The following is a 21,238-nucleotide window of genomic DNA, read 5'->3' as shown; positions in this document are numbered from 1 at the left end:
CTGGCTAGGCAGCTGGCCCTGTGAACTGTGAGCTTCCTCGGGTGATCGGGGCTGCTGTTTTCCAAAGAAGGTGGAGAAGGTGGCGAGAGAGAAATGCAGTAAAACATGCACAGACACACACACATGCACAGATCTAACATATCCAAGTGACATAAACATCACACACACTACACATACATGCATACCATAGATACATACCACCCACTCACACCACATACGCATTCACATTACATACACATGTATACATTGCATGTGCATACTATACACCTATATACATTACACATGTACACAGCACATAATCACATATACCACCTACTCACAGCACATGCACCATACATATATGCACACACACATACCATGAATGCATGCACACATATCAAATATACCACAGTCACATCACAACCCATGCACACCACACACGTTACTTATGCACACATGCTACACGTACCTTTATGGACCACATATACACACACAGCTACTACATGGTTTCTGTGACACACAGTCTTTCTGTTTGCTAAGTCATTGCTCTTTGCTGGCACAAGCCAGCTCCCTAGCTATGGACTCCTCACCTCCTGACTACTGTACCTCCCATTTTACCTTCAGTGTGTTTCGCCTTCAATGGTCCGGGCTCTTGGACCCAGAGGGAGCCTTCTGGAGGGGGTTCTGTGCCCTCTCTCCTCTCACAGGGACTCAGTGGCTGGCAGACTTTCATGCACCATTGGGAAGTCTGTCACCTGCCTGCATAACTGCTCCTTCCCCTGAGCCGAGAGCCAGGCAGCCAGCGCAGCGTGTCCCCAGGTGTGCCCAGAGTTCTGAGACACATGGATCTCTGTGAGCCGTGAGTCCTCAGAGCCCTCTAATGCAAATGAGAATATTACAGGAGCTGAGCTACTCAATTATATTCTCAAACTGACTGACTCAGGGATCCCCTTCCCTACTCAACATCCCTATTCAAGCTTGGATCTCTATTAGTTTTAGGCTCCCTGTACCCTGCTGTTGAAGGCATGGTCTGCAGGGAGCATGGCTGTCAAGTGGTGACTCCTTTAGGAGAAAGGACCCGGTGGGAGGTCCTTGAAGGAGACTGTGTGATTCCCTCCTCTGACATTCTGCTCAGCGACCTCAGCTCTTCTACTTGAGCATTCCTGTCACCATGTGCCACACTGTTTGCTGCTCTCGCCAGTAACCGAATGGCGCTAACCAGTTGTGAACCCTGAACCACCAACACTGAGCTAAACAAGCCCTTTCTCTCTAGAAAGCTTGCTGCCCCTGCCATTTCGTTGCAACAGTACAAGGCTTACCACTACCTGCATTCATGGAAGATTCATGTTTTGAGTTACATAGCCTAGTTCCACCTCCAAACTCTGCCTTGGGCTAAGTCTCTAAGCCCCCATTTCCTTGCATTTTCTCAGACAGTGATATACAAGGCAGACAGACAAAACACAGAGAGATCAGGCGAAGGCTAAGACCAATCTCAGCTACTAGACCAAAAAGCTGTGAGAGGCGACCCCACAGGCTAGCCCCTTTACCCCCGGCAAGACGGTCCCATAAATGGAATCAGCTTCAGCGAGGACAGAGAGAGCTGTGTTCAGCTTTGTGGCACTGTCCCCTTCCACCCCTCATGGCTCAGCGGTGCAAGTGTACCCTCAGAGTGGCGTGCCAGGGTCACTGCTCTAGGCAGAGAGGCCCAGGGCCAGGTTAGGAAGCCACGGTCCCTAGAGCAATTACTTGCAGGGTAATTAATGCTTTTAAATGACCCTAAGAGATCTATCTTCCTCTGTTCTCTCTCTTTCTTTCTTTCTTTCTTTCTTTCTTTCTTTCTTTCTTTCTTTCTTTCTTTCTCTTTCTTTCTTTTTCTCTCTTTCTTTCCTTTCTCTTTCTCTCTTTCCCTCTACCTCCATCTCTTTTTTTTAAAAATATTTATTATGTATACAATAGTCTATCCGTGTGTATGCCGAAGGCCAGAAGAGGGCACCAGACCTCATTACAGATGGTTGTGAGCCACCATGTGGTTGCTGGGAATTGAACTCAGGACCTCTGGAAGAGCAGGCAATGCTCTTAACCACTGAGCCATCTCTCCAGCCCTTCCACCTCCATTTCTAAGACAGGCTTTTACTTTGTAAACCATGCTGGTCTGGAACTTGCCATTTTCAGATTACAGTTCTGTACCACCACATCCAGATCTCATTCAGGGTTGCTCGTGGCACCGACTGTAAGAACACAGGTTGGTCATGAAGGAGGACACACTCTGCACTCCTCAGACAGGACACAAGGGATGCTGCTGGGGACCACACGAGAAAGCACCTGGCAAGCCAGAGGACCAGTGTGTGATGATGCAAGGAAGAACCATTCTTGGAAAGGTAAGGTGGGGTGGGGTAGGCCGGTTAATATGGTTTAATCTGAACATGTCAGCGGGCTCTGAGCCAGAAGGACTCTTTCTCTGGAAAGTCTGAGATTTCGCTACGGAGTCATTATGGGAGAAGCACACGCTCAGCACAAGCAAGCTCTACCGAGGGTGTGGGCTGGAGCACAGGTTGTAAACTGGTGGATTTGCAGGAAGCATCTGCTGTGATAGGTACTTGCTGTCTCTGAGAACTAGCCTGCTCTAGCAAGGCTTGGAGTTGATGGAGCGCCATGAAACACAAACCACTTAAAGCAGGTGAACACAGTCAGCTCCTCCTGGCTGACCTGGGAGGATGAGGGCTTGAGGGATGTGGCTCAGTGGGTGGCTTGATTGTTTTAGCGTACACAAAGCCTTGGATTTGATCCTCAGTGCTCCATAAAACTAGATGTGGCAGTACCCACCTGTAAAACCAGCACTCAGGAGGTGTGGGTAGGAGAATCAAAAGTTCAAGTTCATCCTTGGCTATCTAGTAAGTTTGAGGCCAGCCTACAAGCGACAGAAAAGGAGGGTGGAGAAGAGGAGAAGGAAGAAGGGGAACGGGAAAATGGAAAAGGAAGAAGAAAGAAGAGAGGAAAAGGGAAAGAGGAAGAAGAGGCAAAGGAAGAGGAGGAATGAGAAAAAGGAGGAAGATGGGGGATTAAGGTCAGCCTTCAGTGACAATCACATATCAATGGTTGTGTTGATATGACCAAGCAAAGCTTGGTACTGTCCTCCCCCAGCTTGTTGGTCCTGACTACATGACGCAGTGAGCACCTCCATCCCATGGTGTCTCTTTACATCAATAGAACAGTAACTTAGACGGGTCCCATAGACTCCCAAGCACCATAGGCTATTCCCATTGCTCTCAATTATCTCCCAGAGCTGACAATGTGACCCCTAAAGCTGAAGATAACATATATGAGTAGAGTCATAAACATGGAAAAAATCAAGTGGGTACCGATACTGACCTGGAAGCTTCGATCCTACCGACTAGCTTTCATAGTGCTAGAAGGGGCAAGGATGCTACGGGAGGAGAGAAGCTGTCATCAGTCTCACCCAGATGTGAGCATGAGCTGTAACAATGACCAGCCTGGCTAGAGATACCCACCGCTGTAATAATGACACGAATGCTATAGGAGTAACAGCGCTTTCTGGTTGGATTTAAGGCTCACTCCATGAGAGGAAACCCACACCTGGTACCACTAATAGGGTCGAGAGCTCAAGGCTAGCCAGGTCATAGACCCCGGGGGAGAATCTACTACTATTAATGTGACAAACGGACATAGTATTAAAATGACTCCTGATGATTTACCGCTATACCCGTAGATCGGCACGTCTCTTAGCCCTCATCAGAGAAACTTCTTGCAGCTGGAAAAGAACACAGAGACCCACATCTGGTCCATGTGTGTAGAATGTGTATACACTATGGAGTGTTCAGCCCCAAATGGGACATCTGTATCGCATCTCTCCTCCCAAGAGGAAGGATTCTTTGAAGAAGAGGGGGGAGAAAGAGTTGAAGAGTCAGAGGTGGTAGATGAGCTCAAGGAAGCAATGATATGCTGCAACACAATACAGCAGTTGCACATACAACTTCATAGATTGTGGGAGCATGCACAAGACCTGCTTAAGATCGAGAGGAAAAAAATTCCCAATATGGAGAGGATATGGCAACAAAACCCCTTAGCTGATTGACATTTGACAGGAGAGGGGAGAGGGAAAGTAAGTTTTCTTTAATGGTATGACCCCTTGCCGACTGACCACATTCCTGTAATAAAAGCACTTGGGAGGTAGAAGCAGAAGGATCATGGGTACAAGTTCAGCATTTCCACATGAGACCCTGCCACAAACAAACACCTTCAGACCCCTGTCCGCAGCCCTCAGGTGAGGGCCTCCTTGCTCCTGGCTGGGCTCATCCTGTCCCATGTTCTGGATTTGGGTCCTGAGGCCTACTGAGCACACAATTGTTGGGTTTCTTTTGGTTTTGGGTCCTGAATGGCTGGTGATCTATATGAACAGAAGAGTTGTGCCCAGACATGTTCTTGTCAAGTTGAAAGATGCAGAGGAGTCCAAGAATCCAGTTTGAGTTGTTTCTGTTTGTCTGTCTACAACACCCCTCCATTGTTTCTGCCTTCAGAATCCTGCCCTGTTTGAGTTCCTGTCCTGACTTCATGATAAACAGTGAATAGTGATATGGAGGTGTAAGCCAAATAAACCCTTCCCTCCCCAAGCTGCTTTGGACATGGTGTTTCATAGTAGCGTCAGAAACCCTAAGACAGGGATCCACCCGACTCTCTCTGCTCCCAGTGTTAGACTTACAGGTATACATAAAGACTATACCTGTCTTTTATGGGGTGGTAGGGACTTGAACTCAAGTCCTCAAGCTTGTGCAGTTACCTCTCCAGCTTCTCTTCTCTGGTTCATTAGCGATGAACATATAGATTTTTACTCTACATGCACATGTCCTTCTTAAAGTTATAAGGGCTTTCTGATAGAATAAGCTATAATTCATGCTTAAGATTATAAAATGAACATTTATGTTTAATCAGACTGAACCATCATTCTGGCAAACTTTCCACAGTAGGGTAGAAAGGAAGATAATTTCTGCAATTTTCAGGTAAATTAAAACTCTGTGCTAACTAATGAAGACTTGAGCCATTGCCAAGGTCATTTCTAAGATAAAATCCTGAGCTGCTAATTGCTAACCATATTTTTTCCCACACTCTTCCCACTGTCTGAGTGTTGCAGGCAGGCTGTATGTTACGTCGGTTAATGAAGTCTTGACTTTGTTTTACTTTGATTTGTACTGTGACGGCTGTAGACAGATGCACGTTATAGGTCTCTCTACAGGGAATTTGTTATGCCCATAGCTGCCCACAGCTTGGTGAGTATTTATTTAGACAGGATGGCACTAGTGCCCAGACTGGCCTTGAACTTGCCATTGTCTTCTTGGCTCAGCCTTCTTAAGAGCTGAAATTGCAGTGTGTGCCATCACACTGCCAGCTTCATGAGTTTTCAAGTAGCATTTTCAAAACATAAATATTATACTTGGTATTTATTATTAAATTTATTATCAAATACTGTATTAGTTTAAAATGAAAGAATTTGACTTTTGCTCTGTTAAAAGCAGAATTTTTCCTGTTCCTAATAAGCAGCGGTAAACTGCTGTTACTTTCTGTTTAATAATCCCAAACACTAGAAATTCAGAATCATCTCTTGGCTTTATAGTGATCTTGTTATGCTCTTTATAATTAAAACAATTAGACAAAAATAACCCTAGAAGTTCCCGACTTAGGAAAGAGTCAAGATCCTTAACAATCATGTTTATTTAAAATATTTTATTGTCAAGCTGGTTAAATAGGTAGGCAAGATGGTGACATGGTGAGTGAGGTTGCCAACGAGCATGAAGACCTGATTTGGAATCCTTGGCACTCACATACAAAACTCTGCACGAGCCCATCTTAGCAGTACTCCGGGTTAGCGGAGATGAGGAGCAATGGATTTGTTGGCTGTCAGCCTAGTTCTTGGTTCTGTGAGGGAACCCTTTTCTCAAGGGAATAAATCAGGACACATGACATCTTTCCTCTGGCTTCTGCATGTGCAGGGGGGTTCCCTATTGTCATACACAATCACACAACACACAGGGAAGCCAAGTATTTTTGGTCACTCCTGACCCTATGTCGGCGTTCAAACTTGACATCTTTTGATAAAGACAAAGTCCTAAAGGACAACTTCTGCACAGCTATCTTTGAGATTTCCCGGAAGACCTACGGAAAGTTGGAAGGTATTTTATTCTCCCACGCTGTACAGGAAACTCATACTGAGATTTGTGGGATGTGCTACTCTTGAAGGCTGGCTTGGGAAGAGATGTTTGGCTTTTCCCAGACTGAAGCTGGATGGGCAAAGCGACCGATATTTTGGAAACTATACACTCTAGTGTGTTTCCTGGAGACATAGAGGCGTCCTGGCTGTCCATGAGATATGTCACTGGCCAGAGTCCTGGTGCTGCTGCTGTGTGGCGTCAAATTAAGGAATGATGTCATCAACCATCACGTAACTCATCTGCAAAATACGGACTGGGTCGCAGCTTGGCTTCTCTAAACTTGAATCTAGCTTTTCACCAGTCAGTAGTTGACCAGAGTTCCCATCATTCCCTAGAGAGTGTGGTCACACACACAGTCTTCACCCTCACCTCGTCCTTGTGAGGTCTACAGCTGCCCATCACACTGTGCTGGTGTGTTCTGACCACGTATGCGCTTGCATATTCAAGACATGACGTGGTTTTAGCTTTCCTCAGAACCTTCCATTTGAAATCCATCATTGTATTAGTTGTGTTTCTGTTGCTCTGAGAAAATACTCTGAGCAAAGCACACGAGGGAAGAAAGGGTTCGCTTTGGCTCACGGCTCCAGACAGCGTTCATCACAACCGCATCCAGGGAAAGCATGGCAGCAGGGCTGGGAAGCTGGCTGATCACACACAGGCACCAGAGAGAGGGAGCAGGGAGTGGGCAAGGCTATCAGACCTCAGAGCTCATCCACCAGTGAGAGTGACAGACTTGCTCGAGCGAGGTCCCACATCCCACAGGTTCCAGAACCTTCCCAAGAAGGTTTGGAGATCAAGAGTTCAAACCCATGAACTAACGAGGGACTTTCCTCCCTCAAGCTGTGACAATGACTAACAGGTTCATTACAGTCACCTGACGTCTTTCACGCATAGTTCATAAAACGGCTTTTTTGTCATTGTCTCATTCTGGCGCTTCAGCTGCCAGCTTGAGTGCTTTTATTCTTCCACAAGAAGACAGGCTCAGAGCTACGTGAAAAGGATCCTACCAGGTGCTTTCATGTGCCGTTTTCTAACTAAACCAGGACCTGGAGAGTCTCTAGTGGGAAATTGATGGCTGCAAGCAGGGTGGAGCTGAGTAAGAGGTGAAGAAAAGCAAATGACAGGGTGGAGCCAGCTCAGAGTGCTAAGAGCATTTGCTGTGTAAGCACATGGACCTGAGTTCAGTTCCTCAGCACTCACATTAAAAAAAAAAAAAAAAAAAAAAAAAAAAAAAAAAAAAAAAAAAAACAGGCATGGTGCCAGGTGGGGCCAGCATCAAGGGGATTGTAGAGCTTGCTTGGTTCTCCTAGCTCGAGATTCAGTGAAAGACCCTGTCTCAAAGGAGTAAGAAAGACAGCAATAGTCCTCTGGCCTGGGGGTTGTGTGCCTGCACACACATGCTCACACATGCACCCCACCCCCTGTGTATCCACACAAAGAAAACCAATGAGCTGGGAATGGATGACCCTGGTTTTTAGGCCACTGTTGACATTTCAGTGCACTATGTCTGAATACATAAAGAGCTCATTTTAAAAATAAATTATCTTTAACTCACAAACAACCATTTAGACCTTGCTTTTCGACCGAAACCAACATTTGTATATGTGACATATTTTCCTCTCTACTTTACCACCCCCACCCCAGAATTTGAGAACTCTTCTTGACTATTCTTATTTTTGTAAAAATATAATTATAGGTTCAGCAAAAAAAATCTGTCCTCCCTCATGAATTCTCCAACTCCCCAAGGACTTGTATATACTTAATGGTAGCTAGGGGAAGAATAGACATTTTCGTCAGTGCTGTAGCCACTGGTAAAATGCCCATATTCTGTGAATAGCTCACTATCCCTCTTCTTAAAACTTATCATCTCTCTCTCTCTCTCTCTCTCTCTCTCTCTCTCTCTCTCTCTCACACACACACACACACACACACACACACACACACAGTCATGAAAGCAGAAGGAAGGCTAATTAGGAAGAAGGGGACAATGGAAGCATGGATTGAACAGAGAGGGGTGTATGATGGACATGACTGAAGACACTGTCCATGTGTACAAAATGTCATCATGAAACCCATGACAACGTACGAGTGACACAGGCTAATAAAAACGTCTAAAAGCAGCCATGTTCTCCTTGTTAAGAAGACATCTATTGACGACACTGAAAACACAATCCAAGCTGAAACAGCAGATTTGAGACTGACGCTCTGTTTAGTAAAAGCACCCAGGCATGTGTACGCCACAGCTGCAGCCTTTATGAAAGGGTACCCTCGCTCCTGGTTCCCAGGTTCCCAGCTTTACACACTAGAAAGGAAAGTCACTCTTTCTAGCAGGCTGGGAAAGCTTAGTGTCTTGTGGAAACATCAACAAATGAAGAATTCTGGACTTGAGATGGCTCGGCTGATGAAGGTGTCTCCCACCTAAACTGATCACCTGAGTTTGACCCCTGGAATCCACACGTTGGAAGGAGAGAAAGACTCCCATGCAGGTACATGCACACAAAGTAAAGAAATAAACGTAGTATTTTAAAATAAAGTTTAACTGCTCAGAACTTAGATATCAAAATCCAAAACAAATGGAATCCACAGAGGTGTATACAGGTACTGCAGTTGGTGTGTGGGGCAAAGTTCTCGGCTTAGCTTCCTACCTATAAATGGGAAGATTCCATATTGCCATGATTTCAGTTTTTCCTAAACTACTTCATAGGCTAACTGAAAATATACATGAAAAGACTAAAAAAGATACAGAATAACTGAAATAATATTAAATAAGAGCAAACTGGAGGACCTCATAGGGCTTTTGAAAATGGTAGGAGAGATGGCTCAGTGGTTAAGAGCATTGCCTGCTCTTCCAAAGGTCCTGAGTTCAATTCCCAGCAACCACATGGTGGCTCACAACCATCTGTAATGGGATCTGGTGCTTTTTTGAGGAAGAGACCTGGTCACAGCTGCCCTCATCAACTTAGACCATGAAACCCAATATGGATGAGTTCAACAGAACCGCCATATAAGGGCTGCCCATGAATGCTTCAGCACTGTTAGGGCATAAATTTCATTAATTAATGAATTCAATGTACCAGTCACTTTTCTGTTTCTGTGACAGAATACTGTGAACAAAGACACCTTAAGGAAGAGTTTACTTTGACTTATGGTTCCAGAAGGATACATGCTCACTATGGCTGGGAAGGCACAGCAGCAGAAAGCTGAGAGATTACATCTCAATCACACACTGGAATCAGAGAAAGTAAGCGGGAAGGGAGACAAGGCTATCCATTCTCAAATCCCACCCCAGGGACATACTTCCTTCTGCAAGGCTCCACATCCTACAAGTTCCTCAACCAATCCAAACAGCACCACTGCCTGGGGACCAAGTGTTTACATTCAGAAGCCCATGGAGGACAAATTTCATTTGAAACACAACAGGAGCAAAAGGAATCCATGCTGAAATGATACTCTCTTTCTGACGTGGACCCTATGTAGGTCAGGCTGCCCTCCGATTCTCAATCTTAAAGACTCAACCTCTAGTGTCCTAGGATACAGATGTGCGCTGCCATAGCCAGCCGAGGACTAGGAATGGTTCTTCCATTTCTAGTGTCCATGGTGTGTGTGCCATGAGTAGGCACTAACACCACCATAGGTGTGTCAGCAAGCAAGGGCCAGTCTAACACCTACCTGGGCCAGGCGTGCAGCTGAAGTTTTCAGAAGAATATGGAAGAAGCATGAGTTCTCTCTGCAGAAAAAAAAATCACACCATCTAGATCGGGCAAAAGCCCTGGAAGTGAGCCGGTCAATCTTGTCCAGCCCCGAATGAGAACTATGCTTATCAGATGATACATACAGCACAGGAATGAAAAAGCCAAGGCCCAGGAACAGTGAAGAGACAGGTGAGAGCTCTGGAAGCTCCCACTGGGCTAGGGGTGGCATAGGAGAGATGAAAGGAGGAAGGCAGAAAGGGTGGTGGAAAATCCACCCTCTAATCTACACTCCGTTGTCAGATGTTTCTCAGGGACTCTCCACAGGAAGATCGGGGATGTTTCGGTGGAAAATGTCTACACCCAACACTTAAAGTTTTAGAAACAAGAAGACCCTAAAGTTCCTGTTTTCATCACTAATCCCATCTGCACTCACTAGTGCAGACCCTAGTACTATTTGTATAGGTCTTTCTGGGAATGATTATATTATCGCTAAACCACTTAGCGATAATATAATTGTGTGAGGTAGGTGTTCTTTCTCGTTGAGACAGAACCTTACATAACCCAGGTTGACCTCAAACTCACCACACTCATGGTACTGGGGATCAACCCCAGACCTTCATGAATGTCAGGTAAAAACACTCTACCACTGAGCAACACCCCAGTCCTCATAATTAATCTAAGGATCTGCTAAGAATTCCTTGCTGGTGATTGTCTTTCTTAAAAGATAATATGTTCAATTAGTAGGCAGGCACTGGTCATACAACCAAATAGAAACCAACATGCAACAAACACCAGCTCCGTGGAAGTGTCTACCTCAAATGGACACTTCTGATCTCAGTCATGGGGCTTCACAGAGTTGGAAAGGTTTGTGGCAGTTTGAAAGTGAAATGTCCCGTGAAGGCTCATGGTTTGGACACTCAGTCAGTGACTTATAGAGCTATTCTGGATTATACAAAGCCACTGTATATCCAAGCCACTGTATGCAGCCTGCTGGCTTGCTTCCTGGTGGGTTGTGATGAGAGGAGGCTTTGGACACACTTCACTGCCATGAACTCTGATAACTTTCCTACCAGGACATCTGTCTGTCACCACGAGTCCAAATACATTTTAGGTTGCTTCTAACCAGTATGTTGTCACAGCAACACAGTTATTAACACAGCCTCGGGCATTTGATTTTAATCTTAAAATCATTTATAATCCATTTATTATTTTTCTCTATGCTTGATTCTACAGAAACCCGGTGACCAAATGAGAGTCATACTGAAGGAACCAGGCTAGGTCAATGTTAACTATAGTAGGGGGCAAAGTGAATTCCTCTGCTTAGTTTGAAACCAAAAACAACCACGTCTTGCTCAAGGTAAACTGTGATGTTGCCCTGCACCCAATGGAAAAAAAAACCCAAAGGGGAGGAGTCATGAGCAGCTAGTGATTGACGGTGGAAATCAGACCTTTTTGTTTTTTTTTTTTTTTTAGCTGTAGTCACTGGTAAGGGGCCCATAACCCTGTACCCGTGATCCTATAAATAACCCTAATCCAAGTCATCACACACACACACACACACACACACACACACACACACACACACACGCTAATGGCTCTATCTTTTTTGCCTGGCTCCTCCATCCCGATACTGTATTTCTTCTCCTCACTTGAGATGTAAACACAGACTGTGATTTTAAGTTCTGTTTTGTTGTAATTGCTGAATTCACAACCATGGAGAATGTGTGAGCTGCCAAAATCACTATTCCAGTGTGCCTACTGAGCCTGCGCCACACCCAGTGGAGACCCATCCCATCCCATCCATCCAGACCAGAAACAGTTCAGACGGCAAGTCCCTGCCATTCTCTGACCCTGTGCAGGGCTTGCATCAGGCTAATTCCTTTCTCCTTCTCCCATCAAGGGCTCCTCCCTAGCAGCCTGCCTCCCAAGCAGATCTCTCCATCTGAAATGAAAACCTGCCGAGAATGACTGAAGGGCATGTTTTCTCAGTTCTTCCCAAGGGTGGCACATAGGTAGCGGCACACCGTAGGCGGGAAGAGAATTAATTCACTGAGTTCTGTGACTGTCTCCGGGACCGGGGGGGGGGGGAGTTCTGCCTAGGAATCTAGATGAGAAACCGTGCTGGTGTCGATGTTTCACACAAATCCACAGCGTACATAGAAGGACCTTCTAATTTTAGCACCCATTCCAGGTCAGGTGAGGTTTTACCACCACAGCAAGGAATAGGGAGTGGAAGAAGGAAGAGGGGCAGGAAGGAGGTGAAAGTGACTCGAACCTCCTTCCCCAGTGCCTCTGGATGCTGCCGAAGGATGCCGTCTTCTCTATATATCTAGCAACACCTTTCCAGGCACCTCACTGGATCCTGGGGCCATGGAGGGCATCTGGCCCTTGCTTCTGAGTCTCAACCAACCCTAAAGCACAGGGGGGCTTTTTACGCTGCTGTCACATATTACAGGACAGCTCGGAATCCCTCAAGAAGCAGCCCTGAGTCATGGTTTACCTCATGCCCCTCTCCTGACCTTCAGGGAGATGGCATCACTGTGTCTGAGACTCATCATTTTGTGTCAGTGCTCTTGACTGGACTTGGGGCCCCTCGGATATGAGGATGCCTAACACACCCTGCCATCTCTGTCACCCCATTCTGCCTTACTGGTATACATATGCCTGAGACAGAAAAGGGAAGGAAGGGGTCTCAGGGAGCCCGAGTCATTGGGTCATCAAAAAAGAGACTCTGGTTTGGGTTTGCTGTTCTCGAAGCCGGAGGAGGTTATACCTTCCAACTCCAAAAGACACGGTATGCTTTGGGATAAAGACAGGGAAAGGACTGTTTGCCAAACTGTTTAAAATCTCTCTTAGGGTATTATCTACCTTGGTACTCTCAAAATGGGTTCTATTTAAGCTCAAGAGGACAGAGAGCTTCTGAGGAAGTCACCACAGTGGAAAGTGTGAAACTTGTAGCGGAACACGCCAACAGTTGGGCTCTCAGACTTTGCTGAACGTCATGTGTCTGTTTCGGGAGTGCACAGATGGGAGTCGTGGAGTACTAAAAAACAAAGGTCTGTACATCCTTCCTTCCCTCGACTAGCTACAGAACCTACAGAACGAGGTTCGCGTCCCTCCCTCACAGTAAAAACACTCTGAGAGAAAAACTGAGACTACACAAAAAAACCCCTGCCGGCCCGGAAGGGAGGGGGGGGGGGGAAAAAGGGGACCTGCTGCCTGCACAGACCCTTTGCTTTCCTCCGGCTTCGATGCACACTTCAGTCTCATGCCTACACCTGGGTGGGGCCAGCAGCGTTCTCAGGCAGAGTGCCACCGCCGCCGCACAAGGAATAACGGGCACGCTACCTCCCTGATTTCTCAACAGCAACTGTCTTCCTCCACAGCGCTCACTGTTGAGTGCTCAGACGCTGAAAGGTAAGGAAACTGGCAATTAACCTAAGACAGATAGATGATCATCATCCATGAAGTTGCTCTGGACTTTCTCACTCCTCACTGAGGTCCAAACTCTTCTTTCCTGTTGGTTCCCAGAATTCTGCCCTTCGGGTATACCGGGAGCACTAGGGGGCACACAAGACAGGGGGACGCCAGAGAATCCCATCTGGAGAAACTTCACTCTTGTTCCAGAGCGCCCAGGGTGCACCTGACTGGGCGGCTCCATCTGAGACTGGGACCCACACACTCCCCGGCGGGTGGCTGGCCACACGGAAAAGGGGCAAGAGGCTGCAGAGAGTCAGACACTTGCTGTACAAAAAGGGGTCTAGACGAACCAACTTCCAGCCTCACCTTAAGCATCCCTCTTGGCAGCTGCAGCAGGGACGTGCCAAACAAGGAGCACCCTGCTAGAAGCTGGTCAGAGAAGGGACAGGTGGTCGGGCAGCCATAAGCAAAAGGCGGCAAAGGGGCAAAGCCGTGGGAAGGTGGGGGTCAGGAGATGGAAGGGGAAAGCTGAGAAGGGCGAGGGGAGGCTGCGGCGACGCCAGAGGGTGCGGGAGAGCAGGCGGCGCCCTTACCCGCGGAGGCCGAGCGCAGGCTCTCCAGACTCCGGGAGCGCGACGGGGCGCAGCGCATGCCCCCAGCGCGGCCGCCGCACACCACACCGCTGCTGTCCGAGTCCGAACCAGGGGAGAGCCCGGTGCTGCTGCTGCCGCTGCTGGTGCCCAGGTCCCCACTGGTAGGACCGCTCGATTCGCTAGGACAACGCGGCGCCCCAGGGCAGGCGGGCCCGAGCTCCAGCCACAGGCCGGCGGGGTCCCGGGCAGCATCCCCGCCGCACGGCCGTGGCTCCGGGCCAGCCGACATCATGGGGTTCCGGCGAGAAGGCTCCCGGCCCGGGCGCAGGACCCCGTGTGCAAGCTGCCGGGCAGCCACCCGGCAGGGCGCAGAGCGCGCGGGCCCCGCTGCGGGTCGCCGGCCGGCCGGGCGGCGCGCTCTCGCCCGCGCGCACGCAGACCTGGGACGCGGACGCGGGCCCCGGGCCGCCCTGGGTCCTCAACACGGCCACCAGCATAGGCGCGCTGGCGTTGGGGAGGAGGCGGCGCCCTACTGTGGTGTGGGCGAGTGAGAGGGCGGCTCGCTTCGCCAAGGCTAGAACGGTTCCTGCGAGGTGTCGTCAAGGGGCCCCGCAGCCCTAGGTGGCACCTGGGGCCCCACAGCAGCGCACACTGGCTAGGGCACGCGCCCACTATGTGCGCCCTCGTACACAGGTGAGCGGTGACCGCGACCCTCCTGACAGCAGTGGTGACACTAATCGAACTCACAGTGATCCGCCTGTCTCTGCCTCCCGAGTGCTGGGATTAAAGGCGTGCGCCACCATCGCCCGGCTCCCACCCTCTCAAATAGTGTCACAATTCATGTCAAACAGTTTGACATCGCTGGAGCAAAGTCCAGTGACAGACAAAACTGGAGATGACGATGGCAGGTGACAAGGAGCCAGGGGTTACTTGTCCTTTCCAAGAAGGAAGTCAGATGCATTTTCTCAGACACTCTGGGGGCCTTGTGCGGGTTCTTGGAGTATGTCTGGAGGATGAGCAGCCTTCAGAGAGACAACTAATTATGAAATCAGAGGCAAGATGGCGGGAACCACCTTAGTGTCCCCTGGAAGTTGAGAAGTGTGAGAGCGAGTCCTGATAGAGGTTGATCATAGCTACGGACCCCCTCTTCCTTTCTCTCCTCTCACCCTCTCTCAGCAACAGCATTCTTTGTTTTAGGGAACTAGATCCACTCTAAAGTTCTACAGACATTTCAGGCAAGGACGACACCGGGCAAGGCAGAAGAGCAGGTTCTTGTCCTTCTTTCTTGCTGCCACCCCCATCCCTGACATGTGTTCTTTGCGCCACACCACCAGGAACCTTGTATGTTCATAGATCCCAGTCCCTATGCCCTGGACGCTTGGTGATAACCTCCGGGGCTCTAAGTCAGTTACCAGCTCTGTAGGATACTGGTCTTGGATTTCATTTGATGGACATTTGAGGGTGTCTTAGCCACCGTCCCTGGTCTATTTTTGCTAGTTTGGGGGATGTAGGGAGAGCGTGTGCACTTTCTGGTCCCTTTATACCCAGCTCCCCTACTTCAGGACACTGCCTCTTTTCTTTCTTTGACCTTGGGAAGAGCAGTTGCTCCCTTATCCTGCTTCCCCAGTTAGTCTGTCTGCATGGAGGGTCACCATCTGTGTTCTCCTAGGTTGTCCTCTGGAGAAATATACAAGGACCCTTTGTCAGCATGAGTCACACTCCCTCCATATTGCCGTCTGTGCACAAGGCTTTCGGCTCTTCCTCCAAGATGAAGGTTGTTTGTCCATTACTCTGCTGTGTCTGGAAGGCAGTTTCAAGCTGACCACAGAGCTTCCAGGGGGAGCTTGAGAATCTAAACCACATTAGGTCATTCTCCCATGCCGGTTTCTTCCAATGCTTCTTTATACACCCCAGATGAGCCCTAAGGCTTACAGCTATGGCTGTACTAACTTCTGTACCACCCTGCCTCATCCCCACCACCCTTGTCCCTTACTTTCTCCGCTCCAGCCACAGTAGCTACCTTGCTCGTTCTTTTTGCACAAATTGGACCTGAGTCGTGCTTCTCTCTGCAGTCTATGGTACTGGTTTTCCCCCTTGGCTTTCACATGTTGGTATACATCCTTCCTCAGCTAGATGAAAATTATCCCTTTTCAGAACTTGCTCCCACTGGATCGCCATCTCCCGTTTATCCCTTTTCTGATGTGAGGCTATGCCACTTTGCCTAGTAGTGTTCCCAGAGTGTGTATAACACTAGCCACAGGCTCCATGTCCCGTGGGCAGCTATGGAGGGATGAATGGGGCCTGGAGTTGAGCAAAAGGCCAGGTAGGCAGGAGACTTTTTTTTTTTTTCTGTTTTGAGCTAAGGCTTGGAGGAGACTGAAGTGTACTCTGTATGGTGCAGGGTTGCATGCTGGGTGGCAGCAGCTTGTATAAGCTAGCGAACTTCACATGCCTACAGCTTGAGCAGTCTAGCTTGTATAAGCTAGCGAACTCCACATGCCTACAGCTTGAGCAGTCTAGCTTTTATAAGCTAGCGAACTCCACATGCCTACAGCGAGTCCAGTGCCATTTCAGGTCTCCCCAAGACTTTAGTGGATTTCAGTCAGGTAACTGGTCTCTGCTGTGCTATGGAGAAGGATGGAGGTGAAAGCTCCTGCATGGGCAAGAAGCTGTTCATTTCCAAGACCATAGCTATGATGGCCGTTTATATCAGGGCTTCCTATTCCAGCGTCTAAGGGAGCATAGGTTGCTGCTGCCCCACTGTGGGGAGATTCCACAAGCCCGCTGTTAGGGTCTGAAGAATGCCCCATCTGGTGGTACAGTCTGGGAGGTTATGGGGCCTTTAGGGGGCACAGCCTTGTCAGAGGGATGTAGGTCACTGTGAGGTGCCTTTGAATGCCTAGGAAGCCTCCGGTCCTTTCCTGCTTCATGTCCACTGGTGTCATCCTCCACATGCTTGTGCCACCGTGATGTTCTCTCTCCCACCCAGAATTTGAGCAGCCAAGGATTGAAGTCTCTGAAAACTAAGTAAAAATAAACCCTGCCCCGCTTCGGTTGCCATGTTAGGTAATTACTGAAAGTCTGAGGAACCCTTTGACATCAGTCAAGCTTTTAGGCTTCATTTCTGACAGTATTAAGGTGAATGGGAAAGTTCCTTGCTATCACATAGTAGGTCTACAAATTTTTCAATGAAGCATGTGCATAGTGTGTGCTTATTCCTGCATGTGAATACATTCATGTGTATATGTGTCTGAATTAACAGTGACGTCATGTATCAAAGCGCAGCACAGAAGGGTCAATGTGGCTTGATAAGGTGAGGGGTGACGAGTAGGAGGTTCCATGTGGAAACAGAAGAGGCCAGAACTAGTCCGAGCCTAAAGATCATTTCTGTCTGATCTCTCTCAAATTAACCCCATGTGTCGGTGGTTTCCATAACAGCGCTGGTCAGAAAGAAGCAATCTTGACTTCAGTCCAGATCTACCCCAACCTTAACCTTAACCTTGGGTAGATCGTTTAACTTTCTGGACAACAGAGATGTTTTCTTTCTTTTATCTTCTCTATTTTTAGATTTATTTATTAGGTATACAGTATTCTGGCCTGCATGTATGCCTGCAGGCCAGAACAGGGAGCTAAATCTCATAACCAACGGTTGTGAGTCACCATGTGGTTGGTGGAAATTGAACTCGGGACCTCCAGAAGAGCAGCCCGTGCTGTTAACCACTAAGCGATCTCACGGGATAGCTGTGGCACTAACTGGGATGATGTGTGATTGTTCATGATGATTGTCAGCTTGATGAAAATCGTCATGGAAACCAGACTCTGGACACGGCTGAGAGGGTTCTGTAGATTAGGTTAATAGAGGTGGGCAACACTCTAAATGTTGATGACACCATTCCATGATAGAGTCCTGGACCGAATAAAGAGGAGAATACCGCCTGAGCGCCAGCCATCATTGCTCTCCATTTCCTGACTGAATGCACTGTGCCCAGCTGCCTCACACTCCGGCCGCCATGCCTTCCCCACCGTGATGGACTGCACCCTTGAACCATGATCTAAAGAAGCCTTCCTTGAGCTGTTCCTCACCAGGCATTTTGTTACAGAATAAAAAAGTAACCGATCTTATGTGCAACACCTGAAATATTGTCTGGCACTTAATAAACATACATTAGAGGCACGTTCCATGGAATGTCCACACAATATTACCTAATGTGTATTATTATTATCCATGTGTTACAATTAAATTTAAATGAAATGGGGACTAAGCAAAGGTCATGTTCCCAGGGAGGAGTGGGGAATAAGCAAAGGTCATGTTCCCAGGGAGCGACGGAATTGGCCTAAGGCTTCCCACCCTTACTTGGACCATTGTGTAGCTATTATTCCTCTTTTTTTTCCCTTGGAGGATTCCCAGACACTGGAATACCATTGCCACCACAGGCAAGTGTTACTGTGAACCTACTGTGTGCAGCACAAAACACAACTGCTGGGCTATGGCAAGAAGCTGAAGGCATGGACTTAGACAAGAGTGACAAGCATTGCCGTCCAGTTTATCTCCTCTGAGCCCCTCACTGACAGGCTGTAAGCACAGGAGACTCGAGCCAATTTCAGGGTAGCAAGCGAGAGTAACTTATAAACACCTTTACAGCCTCTGGAGCGGTAGTAGAAATAAAGAAAACAAATTCAAGAATATCAGTTGACAATTCAGTAAGGGAGGTGGAGTCTGTGGCATTTCTGGCTCCAAGATTTTTCTGCCTGAGGGGGAAAAGCTGGCTACATAACAGCTCCATGCTTCTTCCCATAGGGACTGATCACATTTGTAACAGAGCATGGAGAAGTATAAGCTTAAAGGTGCCTTCAAGAACAGTAGAGGTTTTCTGAAGGGAACGGGTCGGTGGGAGGGGATTCAAGGATGCAATGAGTCGGCTTAAACTAACCCTACTAGAGGGAATTAGATAAAAGACAGCTAAAATGTTCCACCTAGAGTCAAACGCAAAATCCTAATCTGAGAACACATTCTTAACAAACAAACCAGAGTTTGATTGGATTACTTAAATGACATTTGTCTTTCAGGAACAATAGTGAAAATAATAGAGCAGCCAGCTGCCACTTAGCACAGTTTAATAATTTGGTCAAGTCTGAGAAGAGGGAGGAGAAAGCCCCAGCAAAGCCACTGTCATCTGGTAACTGGGCACATGAGAATGGCACCTGCTGAGCCTGAGCGGCTCCGTGCTGTGGAAAGTGAAAGAAGGGTCCCTAAAACAATTGCCTAGTTATTAAGCAAGGAAATGACAATATCAGGTCTAGTCAGAGAGCAGTGCTCAGCATTGATACAATACACTTCTTAAAATACTCCGTTTCCAACAACAACAACAAAAATGAAACACGTGAAGGAACAGGAACATGTGACCCTGCTGAGGATGAAGCACCCGGACCACTGATACTTCATGTCAGAGTGCTCACATAGCATTTATCAGGAAAAACAAAAGCCAAAACCAACAACAACACCACCAACAACAAAAACCATGCAGCCATTGTAAGTCTGTCCACAGAGCCAAAGGAAACCATAGTTAACAGAAGACAGCATTGTGCCGCACCGATGGTCAAACAGAAACAGGGTTAGCAGAACCACATCAGGTTAAGTACAATGGATTTACAAGGAGACTCAATAAGGAGTCTAACCCGCAAGAAAACTCCACTGGCTGCTGAGAAGAACGTGCACACTGCAGATGGTGGGAGGGAACATGCTGTGGGTGTCTTCTAAGTCATGTGACCTGTGGCGCAGAGTCATTCTGAAGGTTCTTAGCTGACCCTTTTGTCTGGATGGTTCATTGATTGGTGAGAGGTGGATATTGATTACCTATGGGTAATATGTATCTGGATATATTTTAGACATTTGTGTGTAATGGCATTTGATTTATAATACTGACTGCACCAATGTGCTGTGTGTATGCATACTTAACTATTGTTGCATCATCGTGATGGATCGATCCTCTCTCGTCATATGTGATGATGACCTGTGTCCCTTCTGACCACTTTGAGTTTGATGCCCACTGTGTCAGATATGAGTATAGATACTCCTACTCATTTTTTTGTTATTGTTGTTGTATTGCTACTGGCCAAGAATCCAGTGGTGGAGAAGGATAAGCAAATGGCAGAATTTCACCTACTAAGGCCATTGAGGTAGCAGTCAAGAAAGTGCTCATTGTGCAAACTAGAGGACCTGAGTTCAACCCCCAGCCCATAGTGAAAGCTGGGCATCTGGCATGTGTTTGAAGTCTCAGAACGAGGGAGGCAGGGACAGGCAGACCCCCCTGGGGCTTACTCACCAGCCAGCCTTACTTCAGCGGTGAGTTCCAGTTCCCAGTGAGCGTGCCAGTCTTTAAATACAAGGTGGACAGCAGACAAGAAACAACACTCAAGGTTGATGTCCACCTGGATGTGCTTTCATACCCACATCCACGTGCATTAGATGTGCACAGCACATGCACATTAGATGTGCACAGCACATGCACACATGTGCACGAAGATTTGGGAGAGACAGCTGTGAGAAAGAGCAGCCTTTCTCGTCAAATGATCTATTGTCAAAGCTGGCCCTGACCCTTGAGCTCATCCCCTTCTTATAACCTGAAACCTTCACAAGTGACAGGTATTTCAGAGCACTGTTTGAAATCATTGGCTGATAAATTTGTGCAGAATTAAAATAAAGCTGCTCTGATGTGGGTGGGGTCCCTACCTTGAGCATGTACTAAAATAATAAGGTTGGAGAGATGGCTCAGCGGTTAAGAGCAGTAGATGCTCTTCCAAAGAACCCAAGGGTTTGGCTCCCAGCACTCACAGGGCAGCTCACAACTATCTTTAGACTCAGGATCCAACACTCTTCTTCTGGCCTCCAGTACACTGGGCACACACATAGTGCACAGACATACACGAGGAACACACAGCCATACACATAAATCAATTAATTAAAAAATAATCATCATAATGAAGATGATAGCAATGGCAATTGCTTTGTAACCAGAGCTAGAGCTGGTTACACTTTCTGTTGGGTGAGAATCTAGAGATACACTCCTCCCCCCATTCTCTCTAGCTCGGTTGTCACAAAGGGGTGATAGATAGTTCCAGCCACCTTGTCTTGCAGTTGATGTGGGAGGGCCTTGGATCTCAGGATTTAGCTTAGCTAAGCTTCTTTTTTTTCTTCCCTCAATTATTGCTGCTCCAGTTCTTGCTTTTCTGCCTTCCAAACCACTCACATTTAACTTCTTTTGATCTTTTCCCTGCTCGGTTCTGGTGGGAGAATTTGCTTCATCTCCTTTCCCTTTTCCCTGGTCTTATCTGT

General features: G+C 47.6%; 1 protein-coding gene across 4 annotated transcripts in view; it reads right to left on the bottom strand.

Annotated features, from left to right (window-relative positions):
• Positions 1-21,238, bottom strand: part of Arhgef4 (Rho guanine nucleotide exchange factor 4) — a 95,204-nt gene that overhangs the window by 40,133 nt on the left and 33,833 nt on the right. The window contains exon 1 of one of the 4 annotated variants that reach the window (XM_005359910.3): positions 13,906-14,301. The exons of the other annotated variants lie outside the window; for them this stretch is intronic. Within the exon in view, the coding sequence (XP_005359967.1) occupies positions 13,906-14,197 (292 nt within the window). The 5' untranslated portion in view covers positions 14,198-14,301. Of the gene's footprint in view, positions 1-13,905; positions 14,302-21,238 lie in introns of those variants that run through there. 4 annotated transcript variants of the gene reach the window in all.

This window comes from Microtus ochrogaster, linkage group LG2 (assembly GCF_000317375.1).
Source record: "Microtus ochrogaster isolate Prairie Vole_2 linkage group LG2, MicOch1.0, whole genome shotgun sequence".
Classification (NCBI taxonomy): Eukaryota; Metazoa; Chordata; class Mammalia; order Rodentia; family Cricetidae; genus Microtus; species Microtus ochrogaster.
This window is presented reverse-complemented; position numbering and strand designations above follow the sequence as displayed.